At 53.9% G+C, this 24478-nt stretch overlaps 9 protein-coding genes across 9 annotated transcripts; 6 read left to right on the top strand and 3 right to left on the bottom strand.

The window, feature by feature from the left end:
• Positions 1–506: 506 nt before the first annotated feature.
• On the top strand, positions 507–3924 carry EI97DRAFT_387651 (uncharacterized protein; the record flags this gene model as incomplete). The annotated part of the gene is made up of 7 exons (XM_033796135.1): positions 507–554; positions 611–1954; positions 1999–2392; positions 2449–2747; positions 2797–3562; positions 3608–3769; positions 3824–3924. 7 exons carry the CDS (start codon positions 507–509, stop codon positions 3922–3924), a joined length of 3114 nt encoding a protein of 1037 aa, XP_033649107.1.
• Positions 3925–4188: 264 nt separating this feature from the next.
• On the top strand, positions 4189–5495 carry EI97DRAFT_437753 (60S ribosomal protein L19). The gene is made up of 4 exons (XM_033799404.1): positions 4189–4208; positions 4407–4676; positions 4790–4940; positions 4996–5495. Coding segments are annotated over exons 1-4 (576 nt in total). The 5' UTR covers positions 4189–4206; the 3' UTR covers positions 5149–5495.
• EI97DRAFT_437751 (uncharacterized protein) lies at positions 5422–6766 on the bottom strand. The gene is made up of 3 exons (XM_033799403.1): positions 6602–6766; positions 6299–6542; positions 5422–6236 (listed from the first exon to the last, which is right to left on the bottom strand). The coding sequence occupies exons 1-3, from the start codon at positions 6704–6706 to the stop codon at positions 5563–5565; spliced, it is 1023 nt and encodes a 340-aa protein (XP_033649105.1). The 5' UTR covers positions 6707–6766; the 3' UTR covers positions 5422–5562.
• A 1644-nt stretch (positions 6767–8410) lies between these two features.
• EI97DRAFT_387612 (uncharacterized protein) lies at positions 8411–14299 on the top strand (the record flags this gene model as incomplete). Its single annotated transcript, XM_033796131.1, has 2 exons — positions 8411–13821; positions 13876–14299. The coding sequence occupies 2 exons, from the start codon at positions 8411–8413 to the stop codon at positions 14297–14299; spliced, it is 5835 nt and encodes a 1944-aa protein (XP_033649104.1).
• A 641-nt stretch (positions 14300–14940) lies between these two features.
• EI97DRAFT_428023 (succinyl-CoA:3-ketoacid-coenzyme A transferase subunit B) lies at positions 14941–16832 on the top strand (the record flags this gene model as incomplete). Its single annotated transcript, XM_033797236.1, has 3 exons — positions 14941–15179; positions 15265–16629; positions 16701–16832. Exons 1-3 carry the CDS (start codon positions 15120–15122, stop codon positions 16830–16832), a joined length of 1557 nt encoding a protein of 518 aa, XP_033649103.1. The 5' UTR covers positions 14941–15119.
• A 141-nt stretch (positions 16833–16973) lies between these two features.
• EI97DRAFT_487247 (concanavalin A-like lectin/glucanase) lies at positions 16974–18622 on the bottom strand (the record flags this gene model as incomplete). The annotated part of the gene is made up of 2 exons (XM_033802177.1): positions 16974–17936; positions 17990–18622. The coding sequence occupies 2 exons, from the start codon at positions 18620–18622 to the stop codon at positions 17304–17306; spliced, it is 1266 nt and encodes a 421-aa protein (XP_033649102.1). The 3' UTR covers positions 16974–17303.
• A 406-nt stretch (positions 18623–19028) lies between these two features.
• Positions 19029–20128, top strand: EI97DRAFT_387637 (uncharacterized protein; the record flags this gene model as incomplete). The annotated part of the gene is made up of 3 exons (XM_033796133.1): positions 19029–19200; positions 19316–19740; positions 19799–20128. The coding sequence occupies 3 exons, from the start codon at positions 19029–19031 to the stop codon at positions 20126–20128; spliced, it is 927 nt and encodes a 308-aa protein (XP_033649101.1).
• Positions 20129–20156: 28 nt separating this feature from the next.
• On the bottom strand, positions 20157–22166 carry EI97DRAFT_437747 (prim-pol domain-containing protein). Its single transcript, XM_033799402.1, has 2 exons — positions 21698–22166; positions 20157–21637 (listed from the first exon to the last, which is right to left on the bottom strand). Exons 1-2 carry the CDS (start codon positions 21973–21975, stop codon positions 20389–20391), a joined length of 1527 nt encoding a protein of 508 aa, XP_033649100.1. The 5' UTR covers positions 21976–22166; the 3' UTR covers positions 20157–20388.
• A 12-nt stretch (positions 22167–22178) lies between these two features.
• On the top strand, positions 22179–24475 carry EI97DRAFT_437745 (cytochrome P450). The gene is made up of 4 exons (XM_033799401.1): positions 22179–22734; positions 22788–23047; positions 23099–23111; positions 23165–24475. Exons 1-4 carry the CDS (start codon positions 22525–22527, stop codon positions 24359–24361), a joined length of 1680 nt encoding a protein of 559 aa, XP_033649099.1. The 5' UTR covers positions 22179–22524; the 3' UTR covers positions 24362–24475.
• Positions 24476–24478: the final 3 nt, after the last annotated feature.

The raw sequence follows: 24478 nt of genomic DNA, 5'->3' as shown, positions 1-24478 counted from the left end.
GGGCAATTGAAAAACAACTCCGTGAGGAGCTCAAAGCTTCCCAAAAGGGTAATCAGAAAAGCCTCAAGCCTACTAGGTCAAGCACGAAGGACATTGAGCATGTACAGCCTGAGATATTGCCTGTTGAAGATGGGGTGCCCAATTTGGGCCCTTCAACGCGTACCCGCAAAATACGCCTGCCCCAGCGGTTTCAGTAGCTAATTAGGTGCTAGAATTACTTGGCAAGCTTCTCCAATTATTACTACAAAAAATCTGGCGATTTTACAATATATATTGAGCTCTACAGCCTCATCTTTGTGGGTGGCGATTATGCTGAAATCGTGCATTTGGTGGGAACGTGCACTTGCTGACCTAATACGTTAGATCTGTGGAAGTTGAGGCTCTTTGTCCTTGGCAGATCGTCATCGCTCTCGCACATCCAAGCTCGAGACGCGGAAGCATCTTGTTTCCAAAAACAAACATCGCGTAGCATTGGCGATGCCGACTCATTTTGACCCGCCAGCACCATGAGTGCGCCGCAGTCGCCGGCGGAACGTCGCTTTTTGCGCCCTCGCGTATGCCCTTTCTTTCAAAAGCACTATCCGCCAGCTAACATGAGCCATGACCACAGCTGCGATCAGCAACCCTAATATTACCGCGGACTGGCGAACGAGTCCGAAAAACATTCACCCTCCGGCGAGGCTCGACCCTTTCGAACGGCTCTACCGAACCGCTTCTAGGACCCGGCCGTGTCAATTCAAGCAGACATGGCGACGGAGGTGTGCAAGAGAAGCTTCGGCATGGCGTCAAGCGCGCCTATGCGTTCGCTGTATCGCCCACGGGCATAGATATACTCAAATGCTCAATAGCCTACGTACTCGGAAGTTTGGCGACCTTCGTTCCACCAATATCAGGCCTGCTGGGCAGAAATGACGGAAAGCATATGGTCGCGACGGTCACCGTGTACTTCCACCCTGCACGCTCGGCTGGGAGTATGGCGCAAGCTATATTGCTTGCCTTCGGAGCCGTCATATATGCTGCGATAATCTCTTTCTCGAGCATGGCTGTATCTGCCCTCTTCGGCGACCGGAATCTTCTCGTCGTCGGCCACATAATCGTCCTTGTTGTGTTTTGCGGCGGTGGGCTGGGGCTCGTCGGATGGACGAAGCAGCGCCTGGGTAATCCGCTTGTGAATGTTGCTTGCTCGCTGGCTTCGCTCGTTCTCATCACGGTGCTTACCAAGGAGGGTGCTGTGCAAGCAGCAACGTTCTCGTACAACAAAGTGTGGCAGGTGTTGAAGATGGTGATAATGGGCACATCGGCGTCCACTGCCGTGTCGCTACTCATACGGCCGAAGTGGGCGCGCACAGAGTTCAGAGACACGTACATCAAGGCTACGGACGCGCTCGGGGAGCAACTGACGATCATCACGCGGAGCTTCTTGTCCGGCTCGGAGCAGGATTTGAAGGATACGGATTTCATCAAAGCGTCGGGTCAGAGTAGGGCGACTTTCAAGACGCTGGTGAAGAACCTCGGAGAGGCGAAATACGAGCATTATCTGCTCGGTACAGAAAAGGAATACAAGGTCGAAGCTCGTCTGGTGAAGTGTCTGGAACTATTGCTCCAGAACATCGGTGGCCTGCGCAGTGCTGCGGAGACGCAGTTCACCCTGCTAGTACAGTCTGAGCAAAGTGCCTGTGGGACGGGAGGAGAGATCTCAGGCCCGAGGAGAGCTAATCCAGCGCACTATTCGGACCACACAACATCCCCTCACATCTCCCCCACTCTCAGCCATGTAGAAAGAAGAAGTAGCATACTTGCATCTATAGAAGAACTTCCAGAGAGTCCAGGCGAAGTGTCCGATGACGAGTCGCTGAGAATGAGCGGTTCTTGGAGGCTGCCGCAGGGGATGGAGACAAATTTAAAGGCATCGGATATGTTCTCTATATTCATAGCTCACTTGGGGCCACCAATGGTAGGATTCCTCAGCTGCAACAGCATCGTTGCTAACACACGTAGAAATCACTCGCATATACCCTGCGCGAAGTCCTCGATGAACTCCCCTTTGGACCAGGCCCTGAATATGCCATGATGATCAACGAACATTTCCGCACCAGCCTCATAGAAGCCAACACGCTCTTCGCGAACGCCAGCAAAGACGCGCTCGCCGCGGTATACAGCCAGAAGGTACCGCAGAGGATGAACTCTGTTGAAGTTGCTGCCGACTTTGAAGAAGTGGCAGCGAGTTGCGGATACTTCAGCTCTTCGCTGCAGGATTTCGCAGAGGACATGGTGAAGTTCTTGGATCTTCTGGAGGAGTTGAAGCAGACGAGGTATCCGAGACGGAGATCATGGAATTGGTTGAAGTTCTGGAGGAGGTGGACTGGGCCGAAGGAGAGAGTCACGGATTCAGGTAACAACATGACGGTCGAACTCCGTAGGTTCTCGAACTAGACTAACAGCAACCAGAGGAGTCGAGTCCTACCGATGAGAGCATCGAGCACGAGTTGTCACATGAAGTCCATAACCCTATACAACGGGTACCGGATATCCAGGAAAGTAGAAGGAAGACAACCGGCCAGCGTCTGTCATATCGCATTTGGGTAGCTCTTCACCTTCTTCGGAGAGATGATATCAAGTACGCAGCGAAGGTCGGTATAGGCGCCATGTTATATGCTATATGGTCGTTTATTCCTTCTACGAGGGTGTACTACAGCCATTGGCGTGGGGAATGGGGACTCTTGTCATACATGTTGGTCTGCTCCATGGTCAGTCGAAACCCTTTCGTTCCGATGCTGCGGCTTACTTAAACTTCAGACCATCGGAGCTTCAAACACTACGGGTCTACACCGATTCTTTGGAACATGCCTTGGCGCCGTTTATGCCATTATTTGCTGGATCATTGCTGACGACCACGCGGTTGTGCTTGGTGTCCTTGGCTGGCTCATATCTCTCCAGTGCTTCTACATCATCGTTGGCAAGGGTAAAGGACCTATGGGCAGGTTCATTCTGCTAACGTACAACCTTTCGGCGCTGTACGCTTACTCGTTGTCTGTGCAAGACGATGACCATGATGACGATGAAGGTGGGATATCCCCCGAGATATGGGGAATCGTCACCCATCGTGTTGTCGCCGTCATGACTGGCTGTGTGTGGGGTCTCATCGTCACGCGACTGATCTGGCCCATCTCCGCGAGACGGAGGGTCAAGCAGGGGCTGTCGCTGCTCTGGCTGAAGATGGGTTTGGTCTGGAAACGAGGACCACTTTGTGCGGCTTTGGAGAATCCAACTTCCGCTGTTGGTTTCATGACCTTCAAGGAGGAGGCAGAGCTGCGCAGATTCTGGACTTACCTCGACACTCTTCGCGATGCTGCCACTTTTGAGTTCAGGCTTAAGGGGCCTTTCCCGGATAAGAGCTACAAGACAATCCTGGAGGCTACGGAGCGGCTATTGGATAGCTTTCACGCTATGAATGTAATCATCTTGAAGCATGTCAACGCCACTGAAGGCGAGAAGGAGATTTTACAGTATACGAAGAAGGAGTGGCTGGAGTTCAGTTGGCGCATCAGTCACTTGTTTTCAGGTAGGTCCGTCTCACCGTACTCTCTTACGTTACTAACCATCGCAGTGATGGCGTCTTCGATGAAGATGGCATTTCCCATGAACGATGTCCTGCCAAATGTCGAGCACACACGTGATCGCTTATTGGTGAAGGTTTTTGAGTTCCGCAGAACGGGCCTGGGAAAGGTGGTTGCAACAGCTGAAGACTATGAGTTGCTGTACGCATATGGTGAGGCGATAGACCCTTTTCCCTTGAGGCCCTTAGACTAACATGCGGGTGTAGCGCTTGTGACGGGTCAATTGGCACACGACCTAGCCATTATAGGGCAGGAGATTGAGAATCTGTATGGGGTTCTGAATGAGGACGATTTGAAGCTACAATAGGTAGGTGTACAGTAACAAATACAAGACTACCGTCGAATTCATAAGATTGCCCACATTTGCCGCTCTGTTGACTGGTGACGTTACTCTTCCGGGTCATCTACCTAAGTAGAGTCGAGTCATCTGGAGTCATTGACGGAGTGGCTTGGCGGGCGGAGTGTGTCGGCGCTAGTGTGTAAGCGGGCTAGCCGATTTTGACTGCCCACACAAGACCTCAACATCTCATTTTCTCACTTCCCTCCCCGACCGGAGACTACTAACCAACACCACCCACAGCTTTCCACAATGTAAGCATCGCGACTTCATTTCGTCCTCCCAATTCCCGAACGCCGCTTTCCCTCAATACCACGGACACGCAGTTCTGCCAGCGCTGTCGCTCGGGCAGCAGGAGCGTGGCGAAACCCCTCCTTTGCACGCACAACACGCACCCTCCTACGTTCAAGGACGCACAGGAAAGGATCGCACGCTGATGGTTCATCTTCTAGGGTCAATCTCCGCACGCAGAAGCGCCTTGCGGCGTCCGTGGTCGGCTGCGGAAAGCGCAAGATCTGGCTCGATCCCAATGAGGTCAACGAGATCTCCAACGCCAACTCCCGCCAAACCATCCGCAAGCTCGTCGCCGATGGCCTCATCATCCGGAAGCCCGTTACGATGCACTCGCGTGCCCGTGCCCGAGCCCTGAACCTCGCCCGCCGCGAGGGTCGCCACCGAGGTTTCGGTAAGAGGAAGGGTACCAAGGATGCCCGTATGCCAAGGTACGCAGCCAGAGGACGCAGGAGGATGAATCGGAGTGGGCTTTGCGTTTCCCTCCGTAGCGGGAAACGTTAGCTGTGATTTGCGAATGGTTTGCTGATACGGGTCTCAACAGCCAAGTCCTCTGGATGCGCCGTCTCCGTGTCCTCCGTCGCCTTCTCGTCAAGTACCGCGCCGCCGGCAAGATCGACAAGCATCTCTACCACGAGCTCTACCACCTCAGCAAGGGTAACACCTTCAAGCACAAGCGTGCTCTCGTTGAACACGTATGTTTCATCATGGAATCTGCAGACCCAAGCCTGACTGACTTGTTCCGTCTAGATCCACAAGGCCAAGGCTGAGAAGGCCCGCGAGAGGGTCCTGAAGGAGGAGATGGACGCCAAGCGTGCGAAGACGAAGGCCGCGAGGGAGAGGAGATTGGAGCGCAAGGAGCAGAAGAGGGCCGAGTTGGCGGGCGAGACCGAGGAGAAATAGACGGTGGGCGGCATGACAAACTGGCGTGGGCTATTCTAAAGGCAAAGGAGGCGCAGAGACTTCCTTCTATCTGGGCATATGCGGTCATGTTTTCATGTACGTCTGGGTCTATGCAATCGGGCTTCTTCGTTCCCCAAAAGCATGCTCGGCCGGCCAAGGCTAGCCTCCCTGATGGCGACACTAGCGATGCTATGATTATCCACACACAGGCTAATGGGAATTGCATCTTGGGAATCTTGAGGGGGTGCATCCCGCGGGTTTTGTGTGTGATGTAGCGGAAAGCGCTTGTCGTTGATACCCTAAAAGTACTCTACTCACTCCAGCACTGGTTTTCTGCTCCCTCATACTTCGTCTATGGCATTCGAAATCTATGATCTTCTTGGAATGAACCCGTCGTGTTGTATAACCGGGCAATCACCTCTGAACCTCATACCCTTCACCAAGATACACGGTCTCTCCGTCCCCATACCATAGCCTCCCTTCCCGACAAACCAAGCCCTTCTCCTCCCCCACCCACCATTCTCCACCAGCTGCAACTTCCGCTGCTTCATCCTCACTGGGCCAATACTCCTTCTCCAACCACGCGTTGATCTCGTCGATCTTGTTGATAAAGGCTTCCAATTTCTCCGACGAAGGATTTCCCTGCTCGTCTTGGAAATCTTTGCCGGTGATGAAGCGTCCGATGGTCAGATGAGCGGACGGGACGACGTATCTCGAATCGACGCTCATGCCAGCTTCGGTGCAGAGGGCGTAGATGTCGCGGCGCAGATGGTGGTATGAATACTCTGGTGCAGTCTGGATGGCATTTTCGTCTCCATTTTCAATACCATCCTCGGAGGTTAGTTTCTTGGATGATGAGGATGGTGATGGCGCTTTTGAAGCAGGCACGAAAGACAGAGCTAGAGCCGAGGCGTCGTAGCTGACGAGGGGCTTGATGAGAAGGGCGCGGTGAGTGAGGGTGTGAGAGCAGATGGGGGGAAGGGAGGGTGTTAGCTTGGAGACGAGGGCGGAGATTTCGGGGGCGGTTCTGGAGTGCGTGATTTCGAGGACGGTCATGTGCAGGTTGGGAAGGGGCATGGGCCAGAGGTCTTGGGGGAAATTTGTTAGTTTACACTGCATGAGTATGGGATTGAGGTTTGGGAGGATGTACTTGGTGCAACGGTCAATAACTCCTTCTGGATCTTGCCAATCAAGCCTTTGATGTGCTGGGGAGGGCGTGCCCAGAAGACGAGACAGTGTCGGGGGTCGACATAGCCAGGTTCAATGGTCTGGTCGGTCAAGCGGAGGAGGATCGGGTCGATGTTGACGCCTGGAAAGTCGTTGGAGAGGAGTTTGCCTTTTTGTTGGGCGTTGCGTGTGGTGCGGTGGAGTGCGTAGCGGGTTTCTATCTCTTCCTGGGAATTTGTTAGGAGGGGAGGTTTTGGAGAAGCGAGGTGTGGTGGAGAGGTGGTACGGGATTATTGTTACAGGCGGATAGTAGGGCGTCGTAGGGGTCGGTGAAGGAGGCGGTGGAGATGCCGCTCAGGTCTTCGAAGGTGGTGGTGGGGTGGGATGCCATTGTCACGGAGTGAGAGAGTATTCAGCAGTTCGGTGCATATTGTGAGAGCGACTTCTCCACTGTTTATACCCATTTCGAGATGTATATATATATAAATATATCACACCGCCCTAAAACTAAAACTCTCGAACTCGAATGGGGAAGCTGGATGCGGCGGCTGAGTTTCCCAGACGGGAAGGGCGGAGCTTCTCTTTTCACCCACGATACCTACTGTGGAATACCGGCGAGCTCTGGATCGCGGAGGGCATTCATTGAGTAAATCCGTTTTCCTTTCTTGGTCAATTGAAGCCAGGCCGTCTCGTCCTGACACGATACTTTGCGCTCTGCCGCCTCTGGAGGGTGGCGCCAAGCCTTCGATCAGATGCAGTCTAGCGTCCCGACGCGTACACTCTCCCACGACGCGTCCCCCCATCCATGCTTTCCACAGCATCCTGGTTTAGGGACGCCGAACCAACACCACCTTCTTCTCTCACCTCTTGGTTCACTGCCCTGTCTGTTATGCTTCTTCTATCACTTCAGCGATCAGTATGCATAAAATCACCCGGTTCTTCTCCAGCCTGGGAAGCACTGGCAAAAGGAAGCGCGAGGATGAGCCGCGCCCGGAGGATGCCAGTCCGACTTTGCAAAGGCTCAAGGAAAATACGTCTAGGACGGACGATCCTATCCTCACGCCCTTGAGTGACACTTCCCCAAAGGCTAATGCTCAGCCGCCTGCAAAGCGACAGCGCTTGTTGACCTTAAAAGCCGTTGCAAGTAAGTTTATTGGGCTTGGACCCTTGTACCTTTACCTCGCCAGTCGCACTGACTGTATGCACAGTTCCAGTGAAGAAGATTGACCATTCATCGTTAACCCCGTTGAAAGGAACGAGCAAACGCAGAGCTCCTCCAAAATCACCGTTACGAAAGTCCACCAGCCCCGTGCGGAAAAAAGCAACGACACCGAAAAACAACACTAAGAGTAAGGGCACCATATCGGCTCACTTTACGCGGAATCTCGTCGGTTCCTCTCCAGAAGAATCTTCTGATCATGCTCCTCGTTCTCTGGGGCAGCCCAAGCGGTCGCATCGCGTCGAAGTCGCTACAAGCAATATGACCCCTCAACCCAGGCAGTCGAGCGCCGCGCAGTTACCCGTTTGGAAGAATCTGGGCTTGGAGCTTCGACCTACGGGACCGGATCGCCAGTTCGATGGGGTGGGTGTTCGGAACGTGAGTTCTTCGGCATCCGCTGGCATACGGGTATCAGCGGACGAAAATGATGTCTCAAGCGAACAAGAACAGAACCCTGCTCGCGCAGAATCAGGCAGTGATCCTTTACCAAGCAAACGGACAGCACGAAAGTCCTCCCTCAGCAGTCCTGACGAGTCTCCCGCATCACAACGAGCGGACCGCAAGACGATCACGGAAGCCTCTGAGCCGGGTCTCTCGAGGCCGCGACGGTCCACGGGTCGCGCCTCGTATGTTGAACCCGTGGCCATCGATGATTCTTCGGAAGTCGATGACAATCTCTCAAGCGACGGACAATCCAGTTTGTCAAATTTCTCGAGCACAAACTCAACAGAAACAGAATCATCAATGGACCATGACCTGGCTTCCGTCTCCGGTACAGCATCTTCTGAAGATATTTCTATGGATGAAGTTCTCACGGACGAGGATATCTTAGCCCCAGTGAAGAGCAGGCCGAACTGGGATTTTCTGAAGAAGAAGATGCAGACCGCGAAATCGCAATCATCCAGGAAGGTAGGGGCTGGGAAAGGCATTGATCTGAACCTTCCGCCTCTCCACAATATCGAAGAGATATTTGAGGATATGGCGTCAAAAGCCCTGAAACTTGGACTTGCGTCAGCCTTGAAGGATATAGGCCGCCCTATAAATGTCGCTACGATGTGTTCGGGGACAGAGGCACCGCTTATAGCGTTGCAGCTCCTTTCAAAAGCCCTTGTGAAAATGGGGAAAGACCCTATTCAGTTCGTCCATCATTTCAGTGCCGAGATTGACGCTATCAAGCAAGCTTACATTGAACGAAACTTCCAACCAAAATACCTGTTTCGAGATGTGAGGGAATTTTCGAAGGATGCGGAATCCGCTGTCACGGCATATGGCGCAGAAGTGGAAATTCCGCGACTTCTCGACATCCTTGTCGTCGGCTTCGTCTGCAAAGACTTGTCGCGACTGAATAACCACCAGCGATCTTTGGAAGATGGAGGCGAATCGGGTGATACTTGGGCAGCGGTACGTGCCTACGCTGAGAAGTTCAGGCCTAGCGTTGTACTTGTTGAAAACGTCGCGAGTACAACAACTTTCTGGAACGGCTTCAAGGAGAGATGGCATGCCATTGGCTACGAATGTGCATGGCTCTACCGAGACACGAAGAATTATTACTTGCCACAAACTCGCAAAAGGATGTACATGGTGGCTATTGACAAGCACCAATACGGCAATGGTGTCGGTGCGGCGGCAAAGCGATGGCTGGAGCTCATTCAAGGCCTCGAGCGCCAGTGCAGCAGTCCGTTCGAGTCGTTCCTGAAAGATGACCTTGACGCAGAGACTTACGCAGCTCGCACCTCTGAAGTCGAATGGGCTCTGTGTAAACTGAGGTACGACCAGATTCGAGCAGAAGAAAGGCTAGGAACAAGACGACCTGTCACACAATGGAGCGAAAACGGCAGTGTGAGACCCCCCGATATCGCCAATCGCAAATGGTATCACTCGCAGTCAACGCGCGTCTACGATGCTATTGATGTAGCATATCTGCAAGGCGCCGCTGCTGGCTATGATGCACTCTACAAGATGTTGATTTGGGATGTCTCACAAAATGTTGATCGGTTTCACGGTAGCTATGGAATCGTGCCGTGCATCACACCAAGCGGGTGTGACTTTGTCACCAACAAGCAGACCGCCCTATCTGGGAGTCAATTACTTATCTTACAAGGAATGCCCGAAGACAAACTCCTCTTTGCCAGGGAAACGCAAAAGGACAGGCAAGATCTCGCTGGAAATGCTATGTCAACTACTGTCATCGGCGCATCAATCATAGCTGCTCTAATCAGCAGCCACACGTCGTTCAGGCAAGGGATAGTCCAACAATCAGCTTCAGTCTCTGGTCCCGAACCAGAGTCACGCCTTGTCGCTCCGGGATCAGCCGAAGAAATCACCATACTTCCACCGAATCTGGGAGATTTGGATCTCGATGAGCTTCTTGATGATGCGCGAAACAGTGCGCGGCTTTGTCAGTGCGAGGGAGCCAAACATGTCTCACAGACTGCTATCCAGATTTGCGGATCCTGTGGCCACAGTGCATGCTCCTCCTGCGCAGGAAATCCGAAACATGCCTATGCCAACACGATGCCGCGGGACATTCGAATTCCACCAAACGATTTTGAGAATAAGTGGAGACCACGACTACCCGCGCAACTACATCTGGACCAATTTGAGGACCTCTCGCATGCCTTCCGCCAGTTAGGGAAGGCCGCTCATGTGGCAAAATGGACGGCCATAGTGGTTTCAGAAACAAAGCCATCGAATCCGTTCTTCATGTCGACATTCCAAAGAAAAGAGCAGCATTGGACTATTGTCTATCGCTCGGTCACAAATGCCCGGCTGGAGCTTGAGATTGGGAACCAAGTGAAATGGTTTCTCTATGTTAACAGTCCCCGTTCAGAGAGTAGCAAGAGCGAATTGCGGATGTTGTGCAAAAACCCACTAGCTAGAGGAATAGCTAAGGGTACTATGCTTGATGTAGAGTGGGAGGTGTTTATTCCCGCCCAAAGAAGCTCTACATTGACGCTCACCGGATCCTCTGATAGACGAAGTTCTTGGAGAAGCCGACTTGGACTTCTGGCTTACCGCGACGAGACTGTTCCAATACGCATTGAGGTCCAATCCTCCCACAATGAGGCTGTTGCTAAGCGTCTCTGCGGTACGTATGAATTGCTACCCCATTGCTCATCCGCCATGTCTAGCCTCTACAAGCGGTCGTTCGGGAAACCGCTGTACCTTTTCCTGGATCCTGACCCAATCGGCCCTAATGAAAAGGATTCATTTGTTTTTTCCGAGACTCATCGCCGCATTGCCTTTGAGGATCACCGTATTATTTCGGCGCAGCTTTCTTCAAATTGGCGGCCTTGGAACTTGGAGTCTGGAAATGAAAAGAGCACGCAGATTAAGATCGATATACCAGGAACCTGGCGGCCCGCAACTATCAAGTTATCGACACCTGCCTCGCCAGTAATCGCGCGTGTGCCTTCAGCCGCTGAGATATCGACATGTTGCCATGGGGATTGCGGCCATGCAATCACCGTACTCGATGTTGAAGCGACGACACCCGTAGATACTCGAGACTATTTGGGCTACTCCTGGATCTTGGAGCATGCCAGACGAAGGCCAACCTTGCACACCTGGAATGCATATGACGCAACATGTCCACGTATCGCATGTACCTGCGCGCCACAGCCACCACGCACCCTTTGGCATGTAAATGAGGATGGGGCCGCGAAAGCAGCGGAAGATCGGCAAGCAGCCGCCCATTTCGAGCGAGCCCTCAAGACAAGACCCCCAGTCTTCAGTATCAAGGCGGCCTCGGATTCAGACGGCTCACGCGTTGAGATAGGCCTAAACATCGCTACCTTGGTACACCGCGCAAGAAACCGGCTGTCGAGCCTCAACAATTGTCGCACGGCATGGCGGCTTGTAACAAATCACGTCGATCCTGCTTGGGAACCCTTCAACAAGTTTTACTTGACGAGCAATTCTGAAGATGAACCCTATAACGGACCCCTCCGCCTCGAATTGGAACTTGTCGACGCCCAAAAGAAGTCCCTGGCATGGATGCGTAATCAGGAACTTGGAAAATCATTAACAGTGACTGAAGTTGAAGAAGAAGTCAACCACGATCTCGGCTGGAGGGCTGAAGCATTAGCACAGGCGGAGGTGACCGTACGTGGAGGTGTCCTTGCAGATCTCCCTTCTTTTGGGAAGACAGTGACTACGATTGGTCTCATCCACAGTTATTTCGAAACTCGTCTGGCCATCAAGGAGGCCAGCAAATCGCCAGCATTGATTGATGTTGCTGCAACACTGATCGTTTGCCCTGCGCATTTGGTTAAGCAGTGGCGAACAGAGTTTGAGAGATTCCTTAGACCTAAGCATTACAGACTCTACAACGTGCTCCTCATCGAAACCTTCGAACAACTTCGGCAACTGTCAGTTAAGGACGTTAGGGAATCTCGCGCTATTATTCTGTCTTGGAGAGTACTAGCCGACGAACAATACATCGCCCAGCTGGCACAGTTCACGGCGGTCCCAGAGCCGACTACAACGCGAGGTCGTGCATTCGATGCATGGTTGGACTACGTCACAGAACAGATCCCTAGTAGGGTCCAAGAACTCACTTCAAAAGGACCTGCCCACTTCGAAAGCCACACGGATGAAGCACTCAAGGCTCGTCTTAAGAATCCAGAGTTCCAGGCAACCGTGCCTCTGAAGGTCCTGCACGGAAGTGCATACCAATCTCACAAAGAAAAAGGATTACAGTCAAGCGCAAAGACTACGGGGAAGACCAAGTCGGCTCCTAGTCACACCAGGAAACGAACAGTGTACAAGGAAGACGCAGAGTGGTCGTCGTACCAAGGACCGGTCTTGCAAATGTTCAACTTTGATCGCCTGGTGGTTGATGAGTATCACTATCTTCTCGAACAGGACAAAGACAGCTATCCGTCTTACTCATCCATCAAGCGCATGTCGGCTGGCAAACGCTGGCTGTTGTCAGGCACTCCTGCTCTGGGGAGCTTCGCCGAAGTGAATCAAATCGCTAGTTTGCTGGGGACAACATTAGGCCGGCATGTATTTGGGCCGAAGATGACCAAGATGGAGCGTAGGGCCATGGAAGACCAGACCGACGTGGAAAAGTTCCTATCCCAGACCGAAGTGATGTCGTACCAGTGGCATCAAGCGCGGCATCAACGCGCGCAGGAGTTCTTGAATCTGTTTGTCCGGCAGAACGAGCCATGCCTCCGTCATATCGAGTGCGCCGAGGTTCTCCGTCCGATTGAGCTTGATATCGCTCACCAGTCTGTTTATCTTGAACTGTCACAGCACTTGATCTCTCAGAAGATGATGGTCAAGAAGCTCAAGGCGAACGACAAGTCCGACCGCACTGAAAGGCTACATGCTAGCCTCAACGGCTCAAGTACGGCAGAAGAAGCACTGTTGAAAGCTGCTCTGCATTTCCAAACAGAGGCTGGTTCAACACCCCGGGGTGGTTCAGCGTCCGGCTTGAGCAGTCTTCTGTCAAAGCGTAAAGAACAGATCCTTGACACTAAGGAGGAGATCCTCGGATGGATCGCTAAGGCAGAAAACGCGCGGAGACAAGAGGGCAATGAGCCTTATCAAAGCTTCAAACTAGCTGTCCTGTCAGGCGAGAATGTGCTTGGTGACGGGGAGGCGGATCAGGAGGTCCGTGACCTGTTGAAGGCTGGAAGCGAGGGCAAAAAGAAGGGATCTACGGTAGATTTCAAGCGGCTAACCTCGAATCTGGGCGTACTTTCTAAAGAGCTGACTCTGCGCATGAGATCACTGAGGTTTATTGACACGATCAACTCTCTCCTCCCAGTACTGACGATGGGAGAATCGAGCGACAGTGGAACTCGCCAATGTGCCTCACCCAATTGTCCGGGCACGGAACCTGCCGAGCTCTTTCTGGTGTCTGATTGCGGACATCTAGCTTGCCAGTCCTGTCTGGATGCCCGAGCAGATAGCGAAGCTTGCGTGAGGAGCGACTGCGATGTCCACGTGCACGGCACGAATCTGGTCAGAATTTCCTCTCTAAGATCGGGCCAAAGAGCATCAAGAGAGATGAGCTTTGGAGCGAAGCTGGATGCTATCGCCGACCTTATACTTGGACTACCGAAACAGGACCAAGCCATCGTATTCGTGCCCAACGATGAGGTCCTGGATGCAATGGAGGAAGTACTCGAGCACCACAGGATTAGTTACTATGCAGTGACTAGAAGTAAGAGATCATCAGCAGGGGTGCTGGAGGACTTCAAGAACCAGACCGATCCTAAGAAGCGGAGGAAGGTCTTGATTCTCAATCTTGACGACGAGTCTGCATCTGGCGTGTAAGTTGCTACTTCAACGGCTGGCTAACCAACGGAACTGACGAGAACTCACAGCAACCTTGTCAATGCAAATCACGTTATCTTTGCCGCTCCGCTCCTCGCAGAAAGCCAGTATAAGTACGATTCGTCGATGGTTCAAGCCATAGCGCGCTGTCGGCGCTATGGGCAGAAGAAGAAGGTTCACATCTACCACTTCGCAGCCCTGCGCACGATCGACGTCGACATTCTGGAGCACCGGCATAAGCGCGTGGATGCCGTCTTCGAGAGTGAATCTCAAGCACCGTTGGCAATCGAACCGTCTGCGAAGAAAGAGAAGACGAAGCTCATCCGCAATGCCGCGGGATTGACGGGTCTGGTCCCCATTTCTTGGCTGAGAGACGAGGCTAAACGCGAAGAGCTGGGGTTGGTGGAGGGGGAACTGGAGAGTTTTACTTCTCTTATCGACTTCTCTGATACCTTCAAGGATGACGAGGATTGATGCTGAGTTCGGCCAGGTTGTCTTGGGGATTGGACTTGCGCATGTAATTCTATTAGGCTGCGCAGTCTGGGCATCAAGGGATCTTCCTGTATAGTATATTGGCGGCATCCTTTGGCAGAGGAGTATTTCTTTCATCCATTTGGCGGCAGCATTCCGTACATAGCATTTGATCAATTGGCTACATGCACTTGGTCAACGTTTGTCGTGGACAATTGGGATTGGATAGCAGCATTGTCAGCTTCCTCCTACTACTACCTAATACTCTGTAATGCCCGTGTTCCGCTGTATACATACTTCATACATCTCTTCCATCACTCGATCTACTACGGAGTACATGAACTTCGGATTCTTCTATAGTATGATTCAACAATCCATGAACCCAGCAGCAATACCAACAGCGGCTCCACGGCTCCACGAGGGTACTCGAGGACAAGAAAGTGCTCGACAAAACCTCCGTTGTAAGCAGTCGCACAGCGGTTAAAGGTCCTTCTCTCCTCTCTCGATCAACCCGTCGGCGTTCGAGTGAACGCCGGCAAATGTGGGGTAGAGCAGGGACTATCCGGCAACGCTCATCCCTGCAACCGATGGCGGCAAACATTTCCGCGCCGAGTGCTTTTGCCGAAGCCGACGATGCTCACGTGGGGAGGAGTGGCAGATGAGACGGGGTCGCGTTTCTCTTGAGTCGAAACTTCCTCCACGATTTTTCTTTTTAGCTTTCCTTTCTTCTCGTTTCTTGTACGTGTTATTCTGTTCCGGTTGGTGGGATTCGTTCTGAAAGGAAAGACGAGAGAGAAAGACCTCTTGGGCCGGAACAGCTACAATGCCGTCGATATCCCGCACATACCGAATAGCTTCACACTTCTCAAGAAGCACAACAAAGGTAATAACAAAACTTCCCCAGCTTCCAACCCTCAATTCCCCAATATCGCAATTTCTAGTATCTTATATTGACACAACACGCGCAGACCTACCTCAACCTCACCCGCACCTTCTCCACGACCATCCACCGCCATGCAATCAACAAAGTCTACCCGTCCGCCTCGTCCGCCATCGCCGACATGCAACCCAACAGCACGCTCCTCTGCGGCGGCTTCGGCCTCTCGGGCGTCCCAGACACGCTCATCAGCACCCTGCGCGGCAAACCCGAAATCAACGGCCTCACAGCCGTAAGCAACAACGCGGGCGTCGTAGGCGGCGGCCTGGGCCTCCTGCTCGAAAGCAAGCAGATACGCAAAATGATCGCGAGCTACGTCGGGGAGAACCGGTTGCTCGAGCAAATGTACCTGTCGGGCGAGCTGGAGCTCGAACTCACGCCGCAGGGCACGCTGGCCGAGCGGTGTCGAGCGGGCGGCGCGGGGATACCCGCTTTCTTCACGCCCGCGGCTCTGGGGACCGTCGTGCAGACGGGCGAGTTGGTGCTAAGGCATAACCCCGATGGCAGCGTGGCGCAGTACGGGAAGCCGCGCGACGTCAGGGTGTTTGAGGGCAAGAGCTATGTCATGGAGGAGGCCATCAGGGGGGACTACGCCTTCGTCAAGGCGTACCGGGCCGACAAGCTGGGGAACTTGGAGTTCCGGCTCGCGGCGCAGAATTTCAACGGCGCCATGGCGAGGAATGCGAAAGTGACGATTGTCGAGGCCGAGCACATTGTTGAGGTTGGCGAGATTGCGCCTAATGCGATTCACGTCCCAGGTATCTATGTCGATCGCGTGGTGCAGAGCACGGCGGAAAAAGGGATCGAGAAGGTCGTCAATGCGAAGACGCCCGAGGAGATGAAACAGGCGGCGCTGGGGACCGGGGACGCGGGAAGCAAGCGCGAGCGCATCGTGCGGCGCGCGGCGAAGGAGTTCAAGAACGGCATGTATGCGAACCTGGGCATCGGGATGCCCATGCTGGCTCCCAGCTTCGTCGATCCCGGCGTCGAGGTGCAGTTGCAGTCCGAGAACGGCATCCTGGGCCTGGGACCCTATCCGCAGAAGGGCATGGAGGATCCCGATCTCATCAATGCGGGCAAGGAGACCGTCACGTTGCTCCCCGGAGCTTCGTGCTTCGGCTCCGAGGAATCGTTCGGTATGATTCGCGCGGGCAAGATCGACTTGACCATCCTGGGAGCCATGCAGGTTTCGGCTCGGGGGGATTTGGCTAACTGGATGCTGCCCGGTAAGGTCAAGGGGTTCGGCGGCGCCATGGACCTGGTCAGCAATCCGCAGGCGACAAAGGTGGTGGTGACCATGGAGCATACGGATAAGAAGGGGCGGCCCAAGATTCTGAAGCAGTGTGAGTTCCCATTGACTGGGAAGGCGTGCGTGTCGAGGATTATTACGGATTTGGTATGTTATGAGCGTCACTCCCCAGCTTCGTTTGAGGTTAGGAAAATGGTGTGTTTGCTAACAAGTGGCAGTGCGTCTTCGATGTCGATTTCACAGAGGGCTTGACGCTGATTGAGCTCGCGGATGGGGTGACAGTCGACGAGGTGAGGGCGAAGACAGATGCGCCGTTCAAGGTAGCGGATGACGTGAGACTGATGCTGTGAGTTAGTCCAAAGGGGGTTGAACGGTGAATTTCTCTCCAAGAACTTTGCGTTTCTCGCATAGTTACCCAGCGCGCATACTACCTTGGTATATATATATATATATCAGACTTCATTCCAAAACGCAAGAGTTTACATACAATGCCTCTTATTGTAACAAACGTGAACCGAGTCAACACCTTTCAAACGCCACTAAAATGCCATCGATTCCCAGGAAAAAATCATACAGGGGTATGACGGTATGACTTTCGCGTAGAATCGCAGATAATCATAACGACAAGGTGATAAACATACGCATATAAACAGGTACGGCCCTCTTCTTATAGATACTTCTTCGGCGCCGCCTTCCGCCGTGCCTTGTACACCATGTACGCACCAAAGACCATGATCTGGATTGCAAAGACAACGAAAATGTACGTCGACATGCTATGTTTCTCCTTACCGACGACTGCTCCAAGTTAGCATTATTTTACATCACCACCAGGGGGAATCCCAAGAATGGGGGAACTTACTATGCGCCATGGCAATCGGCATACTCGCACTCAGACTCTGATGCGTGTCGTGAATCGCATTGTGCACCGTATTCAACACATCCTTGAAATCTTTGCTCTGCAAATCGCGCTCCGTCTCCCTGGTGGTGCGGTCAATGTTCTCGATGATGAGATGCATGACGCGGGTGCGGTCCTCGATGGGAACGATGCGGTGCATGAGGTCGTTGAAGCGGTTCTGGCTGTCCTGGTCCATGCGCTGTAGCAGGTCGTAGATGTCGTTGACGCGGTGATTGATGATCTGGATGCGGTTGTGCAGGTCGGCGAATTGGTCGGCTTGCGAGCGGATGCTGCCGGCTAGGACGTCGGAGAGCATTTGGGGGATCTCTCCGAGCGTGGGGTCGCTGTTGGACTTGATGGGTTGTTGCTGTTGGTGCGGGTTGTGTTGGGTTTGCTGCTGCGACTGGGCGTGGCGGTCGTCCATGTAGGGTTGTTTCTTTGGCTCTTCGCGGGTGTAGGCGTTCTTGGTCGAGACGACGAATTTGTGGACCTCGAAGGAGTCCGGGTTTTCGGCGCTGGAGGCGGAGATGCCGAAGTGGTAGCCTTCTGGCAGTCGGACCTGGGTTGCGGGTCAGCGGAGAAACAGTGACAGAGGACTCCAAGAGTGCGTACCTTATCGGTGGAGAAACAGATATGTCCGTCTATCGTAACCTCGAAAGCGCCATTGGTTTGATGCACCCTGAGATCGCTGAACCTGCCCAGGTTTCGATACGGATAGTTGCACTGTCCAAAGGCCAGCGTATCCGGGTCCGGTTGCGACTTGATGTCAATCGTCCCGTCATTCAGAAACCCTCTGATGGATCCTCCTCTTCCCTCATACTGGTCAATAACCAGCACCAGTCCGTCAAACTTGGGCGCTGTGTAGAGCGAATGTGCCTCGTGCTTCTGCGGCTCCTTTGTATACCACAGCTGCAGATTTCCACCTCCGCGCTCCATTCCCGACGCTCTGAACCAGAGCTCCGCCGACCAATCCCCTGAATGATGCAACGGGTCCTCGCTCCATAGCGCTCCGCGTTTCTGACCAGGCCACGGCGGAGTAAGGACTATCCTGTCGGACAGAATCTCGGGGGTGTAGTCGGTCCCGGTCGCGAAGAAATGCGGCACTCCGCGCAGATTGGGAGAAATGTTTTCGCCGTCCTTATGGCCAAAGCTGAGATTGTCAATGACATACTGCGCGCGAGCCATAGGGAGCATCATGGCCGCAGCGCAGGCAATGGCCCGCAATGTGTGCGACGTCGCCAACATGGTATGGGGTAAAAGGAATCCAGCTAATGGGATTCGGAACAGCAATTGAGAAAGGAGATGTACAGAGGAAGGCCTCCAGGGCCAGGCCGGAAAACAGGCGTATATAAATTGCTCGAACTCTTTTCTGCCGTCGTGTTCACCGTGGCTTCTGGACAGCTATGCGTTTAGTAAAGAGCCGTTGGCACTGACATAGATAGATTGATGATCCGTGCTCTACGCGTTCTTGGAGCTGCATCCTTGTCCCGCCGCAACACCATCCCGGTCGGAGTCCGCGAAACTTTTGTCCGACGCAACATCACCTCACGAGACGAGAAGTCGACACCCATCCCATCATTCACTCAGTGACGTCGCTCGCAGACTCTTCCCACTCCAAGTGCCGCTCGATACGCAGAGCTTCGCCCTCAACATGTCGAATCCGGATCCCAGAGAGATGTGGCGCAAGCTGCAAACGCAGCTGCAGCAGAGTGGACGAGGCTTTGGCGGCGGAGCTCGTCCCCCCAAGGGTGCGGGTTCACTTGGATTCGTCATCGCTGTAGGTGCTGGAGGCCTATGGCTGGCGAATAATGCGCTGTTCAACGGTTCGTGCCCCTTCATTTTCCATTTTCCTTCGGTGGATGATTACACAGCTCTATCTTATACCAAGCGGCAAATAGCTATCAGAGCATCAAGCTAACTCTCCTTTCCCCTCGACAGTCGACGGTGGTCACAGGGCAATCAAGTATACCCGGATAGGCGGCGTGCAGAAGGAAATCTACTCCGAAGGCACGCACTTCCGAATCCCCTGGTTCGAAACTCCCATCGTGTACGACGTGCGCGCGAAGCCGCGAAATGTCGCCTCCCTCACCGGCACAAAGGACCTGCAGATGGTCAACATCACCTGCCGTGTGCTTTCAAGACCGCGTGTGGATGCCCTGCCCCAGATCTATCGTACCTTGGGCACGGATTACGATGAGAGGGTGCTGCCGTCGATTGTGAATGAGGTGCTGAAGAGCGTGGTGGCACAGTTCAATGCTAGCCAGCTGATCACTCAGCGTGAGAATGTTAGCAGGCTTGTGAGGGATAACTTGGTTCGGCGTGCAGCGAGGTTTAACATCATGCTGGATGATGTCTCCTTGACGGTAGGGCTCCGTTTCTTTTTACAGTAAAGGTAGGTGTAAATGCTGACATCTTGGACAGCATCTTGCCTTCTCCCCCGAGTTCACCGCCGCCGTCGAAGCGAAACAGGTTGCCCAGCAAGAAGCCCAGCGCGCAGCCTTCGTCGTCGACAAGGCCCGCCAGGAGAAGCAGGCCACGGTTGTCCGCGCGCAGGGTGAAGCCCGCTCTGCCGAGCTCATCGGTGACGCCATCAAGAAGTCGAGGTCCTATGTTGACCTGAGGGAGTTTGAGAACGCGAAGAGCATTGCACAGATTCTGCAACAGAGCCAGAACAAGGTGTATCTTGATGCAAACGGTCTGGGTCTCAATGTCACGCAGACGGCGACGGAGAAGGAGAAGAGGGGGAAATAGCGGGGAGTGACATGATATGATGAGCGAGGGGTTCAAGGCGATTTCGATATGTATAATTACTCGAGGAGAACAGGATCCAGCATCGAATGGGTGGTCATGGAGTATCGCTTTCCACTCCTGTCTTAAAGTAGGAAATCTTCATTTGGTCTGAGCATTTACATCCGTCGTCCATCCCAGGTTACCATGGTAAACCGTACCCGACCAGAAAAACTACCCAGGAAACGCCGGCCAAGATCGTGGTATCAAGCAAATCATCACCATCAAAACTCCATGGAATCGACCTCGTCGCGATTCCTCTTGGCGCCGCCCTCCTTCAGCAACCCACTAACAAACCCCCTAAAGTAGTCGACATACGGCTTCAAGCTCGTCTTCTCCCAATCCGCAACCTTCCTGTCATCCTCGTCTCCACCTTCCCACTCGTCAATCTCGCTCAGCAGCTGCGTCACAGTAGGTACCTCGAGGGGATCAAACTCCTCGACTTTCCTCGTGTCGATCGGTACACACACCCTGCCCGTGCCGGGATGCACGACAAACGGGCTCTTGAGCAAATGGTTCAGCTTCTTGGACACTTCGGCGTCGAGGCGCGGGTACGTGTATTCGAGCACGATATCCTGCTTCGCCTCGAGCAGATCCTTTGAGGTCTTGGACAGCGCGCCCGATTTGGCCACGGCGTCAATGTCGGCCCATTTCGAGGCGCTGGGCCGCGAGGGCGCCGAGTCCCATTTCCTCTGGAGGGCGGCCTTGAGCGACGGGTCGGGCAGGAGTTGGAGGAGATGAGCGCATTTCTCCCCGGCCCAGGGGTCCTGGTCTAGCAGGATGGAGGTCTGGAAATGCTCCTTCAGGATGTTCAAACTGCGGTCCAGGTGCGGGTGCAGGGGCCGCCGGACGTTGACCTTCTTGCCGCTCTGATCGCCGCCCTTCAGCAGCTCGAGGTACCCCGCTACAGCGCGGCGTTTTGCGTCGTCCATTTCCCTGGCGCGCTTGTCGCAGACCCAGGCGTGTGCGCCGCGACGCCCCGAGTAGACCCAGAGGATGTGCTTGAAGCCGAAGTCGTCACGCAGCGCGACGTCGACGACCTTGATGGCCATGGTGATGAAGGCCCAGCACTTGTGGCAGATGTTGGCGCCCGTGCAGCAGGTGCGTATGTCGTCGTAGTCGGTCATGTCGATGTCGAAGACGAGTTCCTTGGAGACGGGGCGGAAGGCGCTAGCTTTGCGCAGCGTCTTGCGGTCGCGCGGGTTGGTGCTGTAGACGGGGCCGATTTCGAAGCGCGAGGGCAGCAGCTGGATGCACTGTCTGCGGAGGAGGTCGGCGGTGGGGAAGGATTGGTAGCGCAGGTAGGCGTCGTTGGGGAGGGTGAAGGCGAATTCGCGGTGTTTGAAGTCGACGCCGTCGGAGGGGTTGGGCGAGTGGTTGAGCCATTGGAAGAGGTAGCGGAAGGGGAAGAGGCGTTGGTAGAAGGCGCGCATGATTTCAGGGTCCGAGAAGCTGGTTTTGGAGGATATGTTTCTGGGGATGCGTGAGTTCTTGTTCATGAGTTTGTACAGAAGTGCGTGCGGGGGAGTTTACATTGGGGTTGTAGGTGCTTCTTCTTCTTCTTCGTCTTCGGACTTTACTTGCGGTGCGCTCGAAGGAAACTCCTCGTCTGAATCTTCGTCGTCAAACAGTTCTTCCAGTTTGACTTTTGACTGTTCTGCATCTGCGTTGTCTGCTTCTCCCATGGCGACATCTTGATCTTGAGAGTGCACGTCGGCGTGTGATCTAGCATGCGAGGCGGTGTCGATTTGTGATGTTGTAGGGGCGGGGTCGTCGATGGGCGTCGATTCGGGCGATATAGAGTGCGGCATGGTGGATTTTCCTTTTCGTTGTGTTAATTGAGAATAGCGGAAGTCGAGTTGGTTTGTGGTGATGGGGGGACGCGATTTGGTGGGACGCGTTTCGCGTTGCGCCACTTTCTTTCCAAGGTTGCGCGACTTCCTGTTTAGGAAAAGCTTATGCGGAGACATTCAGGACCACTCCATCTACCAAAGAAAATCGGCCCAACGAAGGCTTCCTACTCGACTAATCTATAACATGTAGGTCCTGGCCAGTCAGGTGAGCGCACTATAAACTCAAGCGGCTTTTACAGAGTACAACTACATCTAAAGGTCTAGTATACCAGACAGTCTTATTGGCAGCGGAGGGATAGATTCGCCCGGCCCGGTACGCTAAACGGCAACTCGACTCCATTCGGTCCAACTTCACGGACGAGACGGGGGCTATGCAACGGTAGCCTTCTACATATCTGCCTGGACACCGATATATCATCTATCCATCTTCTAGAGTTCTTTCCTGTCTATCTTATAATTCTCGCTGTCCCCTCTCTACCTCAGCGTCGTCACTCCCTTCCTTTCGCCATGGCGGTGCACTTCAGACTGTGGCTACTCTCAGCCATTGTCATTTCATTCATCGGCTCACATTATTCTCATACTCTATTGGTTTTCTCACACAGCTTCTTGTGGAATGCGGTGGCTCTCTATCTAACCTTGCAATCGGCGAACCTCATCTGGGAAATCATCATCTACCCCTTCTGTTTCAGCCCTCTGCGGCACCTTCCACAGGCCCCAGTACGTCTATAATCTATTTTCTCCCCAAAAGGTGAAAGGTTGACCGCGCACAGGGCGCAAACTTCCTTCTTGGCCACTACAAGAGGATTTTCCAAGAACCGACTGGAGAGCCCCAAAGAGATTGGATTGACAGCGTACCCAACGACGGCGTCATCTATTATCGATGGCTTCTCAACCGACCAAGAGTCCTCATCACTAGTCCGAAGGCCTTAGCCGAAGTTCTCGTCCAGAGAAACTATGAATTCACCAAACCTGCTCGGCTCCGAAAAGGCTTGGGTCGTCTTTTGGGTGTTGGAATTCTGGTAGCTGAAGGGTGAGTCTTGGGCCACTTTCCATATTTCGATCGATACTAACTCTCCCTCAGTGACGAGCACAAGGCATGTTCCAGTAGACACACTATATAGATATAGCCACCGCTAACAGCTAGCAGCGCCAAAGAAAAGCCCTCATGCCCGCTTTCTCCTTCCGCCACATCAAAGACCTCTACCCCATCTTCTGGTCCAAGTCTCGTGAAATGGTGCAAGCCATGCTCACTACCATCCAATCTCCTCCAACCCCTTCCGCTAACACGGAATCGCCAACCACAACGGACCCCAGTGTCGTCGAAATCCGCGACTGGGCTTCCCGCGCCACCCTCGACATCATCGGCGTCGCCGGCATGGGTCAAGACTTCCACTCTCTCGCCGACCCGGACAACGAACTCTTCAAGACGTACCGCACCATTTTCAGTCCCATGAGAGGCAGACGCATTTTCCAACTGATCATGATGCTCCTCCCAGAAGAGCTCCTGGATCTCCTCCCCTTGGAGCGAAATACGCAGATTAAAAAAGCCATTGTCACGATCAAGAAGGTAGCGAAGGACTTGATCCAGACGAAGAGGGCCAATCTGGCCGACGGAAAGGCGAGAGACCTAGACATCCTCTCCGTAGCCATTGAATCCGGCGGCTTCAGCGACGACGACCTCATCAACCAACTCATGACCTTCCTCGCCGCGGGTCACGAAACCACCGCCTCGGCCGTCACCTGGGCCGTCTACCTCCTCTGCAAGCACCCGGACGTGCAGGCCAAACTCCGCGACGAGCTCCGCTCCTCCGGCATTCTCACCGCCCTGCACTCCGCCTCTGGCAGAAACGATGCAGGGGAGGAAATCACATCCCGCCACATCGATGCCCTGCCCTACCTCTCCGCCGTCCTGTCCGAATCCCTCCGCCTGTTTCCCCCGGTCCCACAGACCCTGCGCGAATCACCCCCGTACCACACTACCATCGCGAATCACCCGGTGCCGCCTTCCACGACCGTCATCATCTCCCCCTGGGCCATCAACACGTCCTACGCTCTCTGGGGCCCAGACGCCCGCGCCTTCAATCCGGACCGCTGGCTCGGTCCCGGGAGAGCCAATACTGGCGGCGCCGAAAGCAATTTCGCCTCGACGACGTTCCTGCATGGACCCAGGAGTTGCATCGGCATGGGGTTCGCCAAGGGCGAGTTTGCGTGTTTGATGGCGGCACTGGTGGGAGCGTTTGAGATGCGGTTGAGGGATGAGGAAGAGGAGATTGATATTACGGGCGGGATTACGGCGAGGCCGAGGAATGGCTTGTGGGTGAAGCTGACGCCTGTGGGGCAGTGACGGGTTGGGTGGGCAAGGGGTAAGTGTTGATGTCAAGGATGTGCATGTGGCTATGGATATAGCACGATTTTTGAACATAAGCTGTGGCTGAAAGAAGGCGAAATATTTAGACCCTAT

Source organism: Westerdykella ornata, assembly GCF_010094085.1.
Source record: "Westerdykella ornata strain CBS 379.55 unplaced genomic scaffold EI97scaffold_55, whole genome shotgun sequence".
Taxonomy (NCBI): domain Eukaryota; kingdom Fungi; phylum Ascomycota; class Dothideomycetes; order Pleosporales; family Sporormiaceae; genus Westerdykella; species Westerdykella ornata.
This window is presented reverse-complemented; position numbering and strand designations above follow the sequence as displayed.

What these genes read in the sequence shown, in the direction of transcription:
- EI97DRAFT_437753 (XM_033799404.1), top strand. An exon ending in AAGGATGCCCGTATGCCAAG is followed by an intron (nt 4,677 to 4,789) that starts GTACGCAGCCAG and finishes GGGTCTCAACAG; the next exon opens with CCAAGTCCTCTGGATGCGCC. An exon ending in AGCGTGCTCTCGTTGAACAC is followed by an intron (nt 4,941 to 4,995) that starts GTATGTTTCATC and finishes TGTTCCGTCTAG; the next exon opens with ATCCACAAGGCCAAGGCTGA.
- EI97DRAFT_437751 (XM_033799403.1), bottom strand. Translation starts at nt 6,706, where the DNA reads ATGGCATCCCACCCCACCACCACCTTCGAAGACCTGAGCGGCATCTCC. An exon ending in CCGCCTGTAACAATAATCCC is followed by an intron (nt 6,543 to 6,601) that starts GTACCACCTCTC and finishes ACAAATTCCCAG; the next exon opens with GAAGAGATAGAAACCCGCTA. An exon ending in GTTATTGACCGTTGCACCAA is followed by an intron (nt 6,237 to 6,298) that starts GTACATCCTCCC and finishes ATTTCCCCCAAG; the next exon opens with ACCTCTGGCCCATGCCCCTT.
- EI97DRAFT_437747 (XM_033799402.1), bottom strand. Translation starts at nt 21,975, where the DNA reads ATGCCGCACTCTATATCGCCCGAATCGACGCCCATCGACGACCCCGCC. An exon ending in GAAGCACCTACAACCCCAAT is followed by an intron (nt 21,638 to 21,697) that starts GTAAACTCCCCC and finishes ACGCATCCCCAG; the next exon opens with AAACATATCCTCCAAAACCA.
- EI97DRAFT_437745 (XM_033799401.1), top strand. Translation starts at nt 22,525, where the DNA reads ATGGCGGTGCACTTCAGACTGTGGCTACTCTCAGCCATTGTCATTTCA. An exon ending in GGCACCTTCCACAGGCCCCA is followed by an intron (nt 22,735 to 22,787) that starts GTACGTCTATAA and finishes GACCGCGCACAG; the next exon opens with GGCGCAAACTTCCTTCTTGG.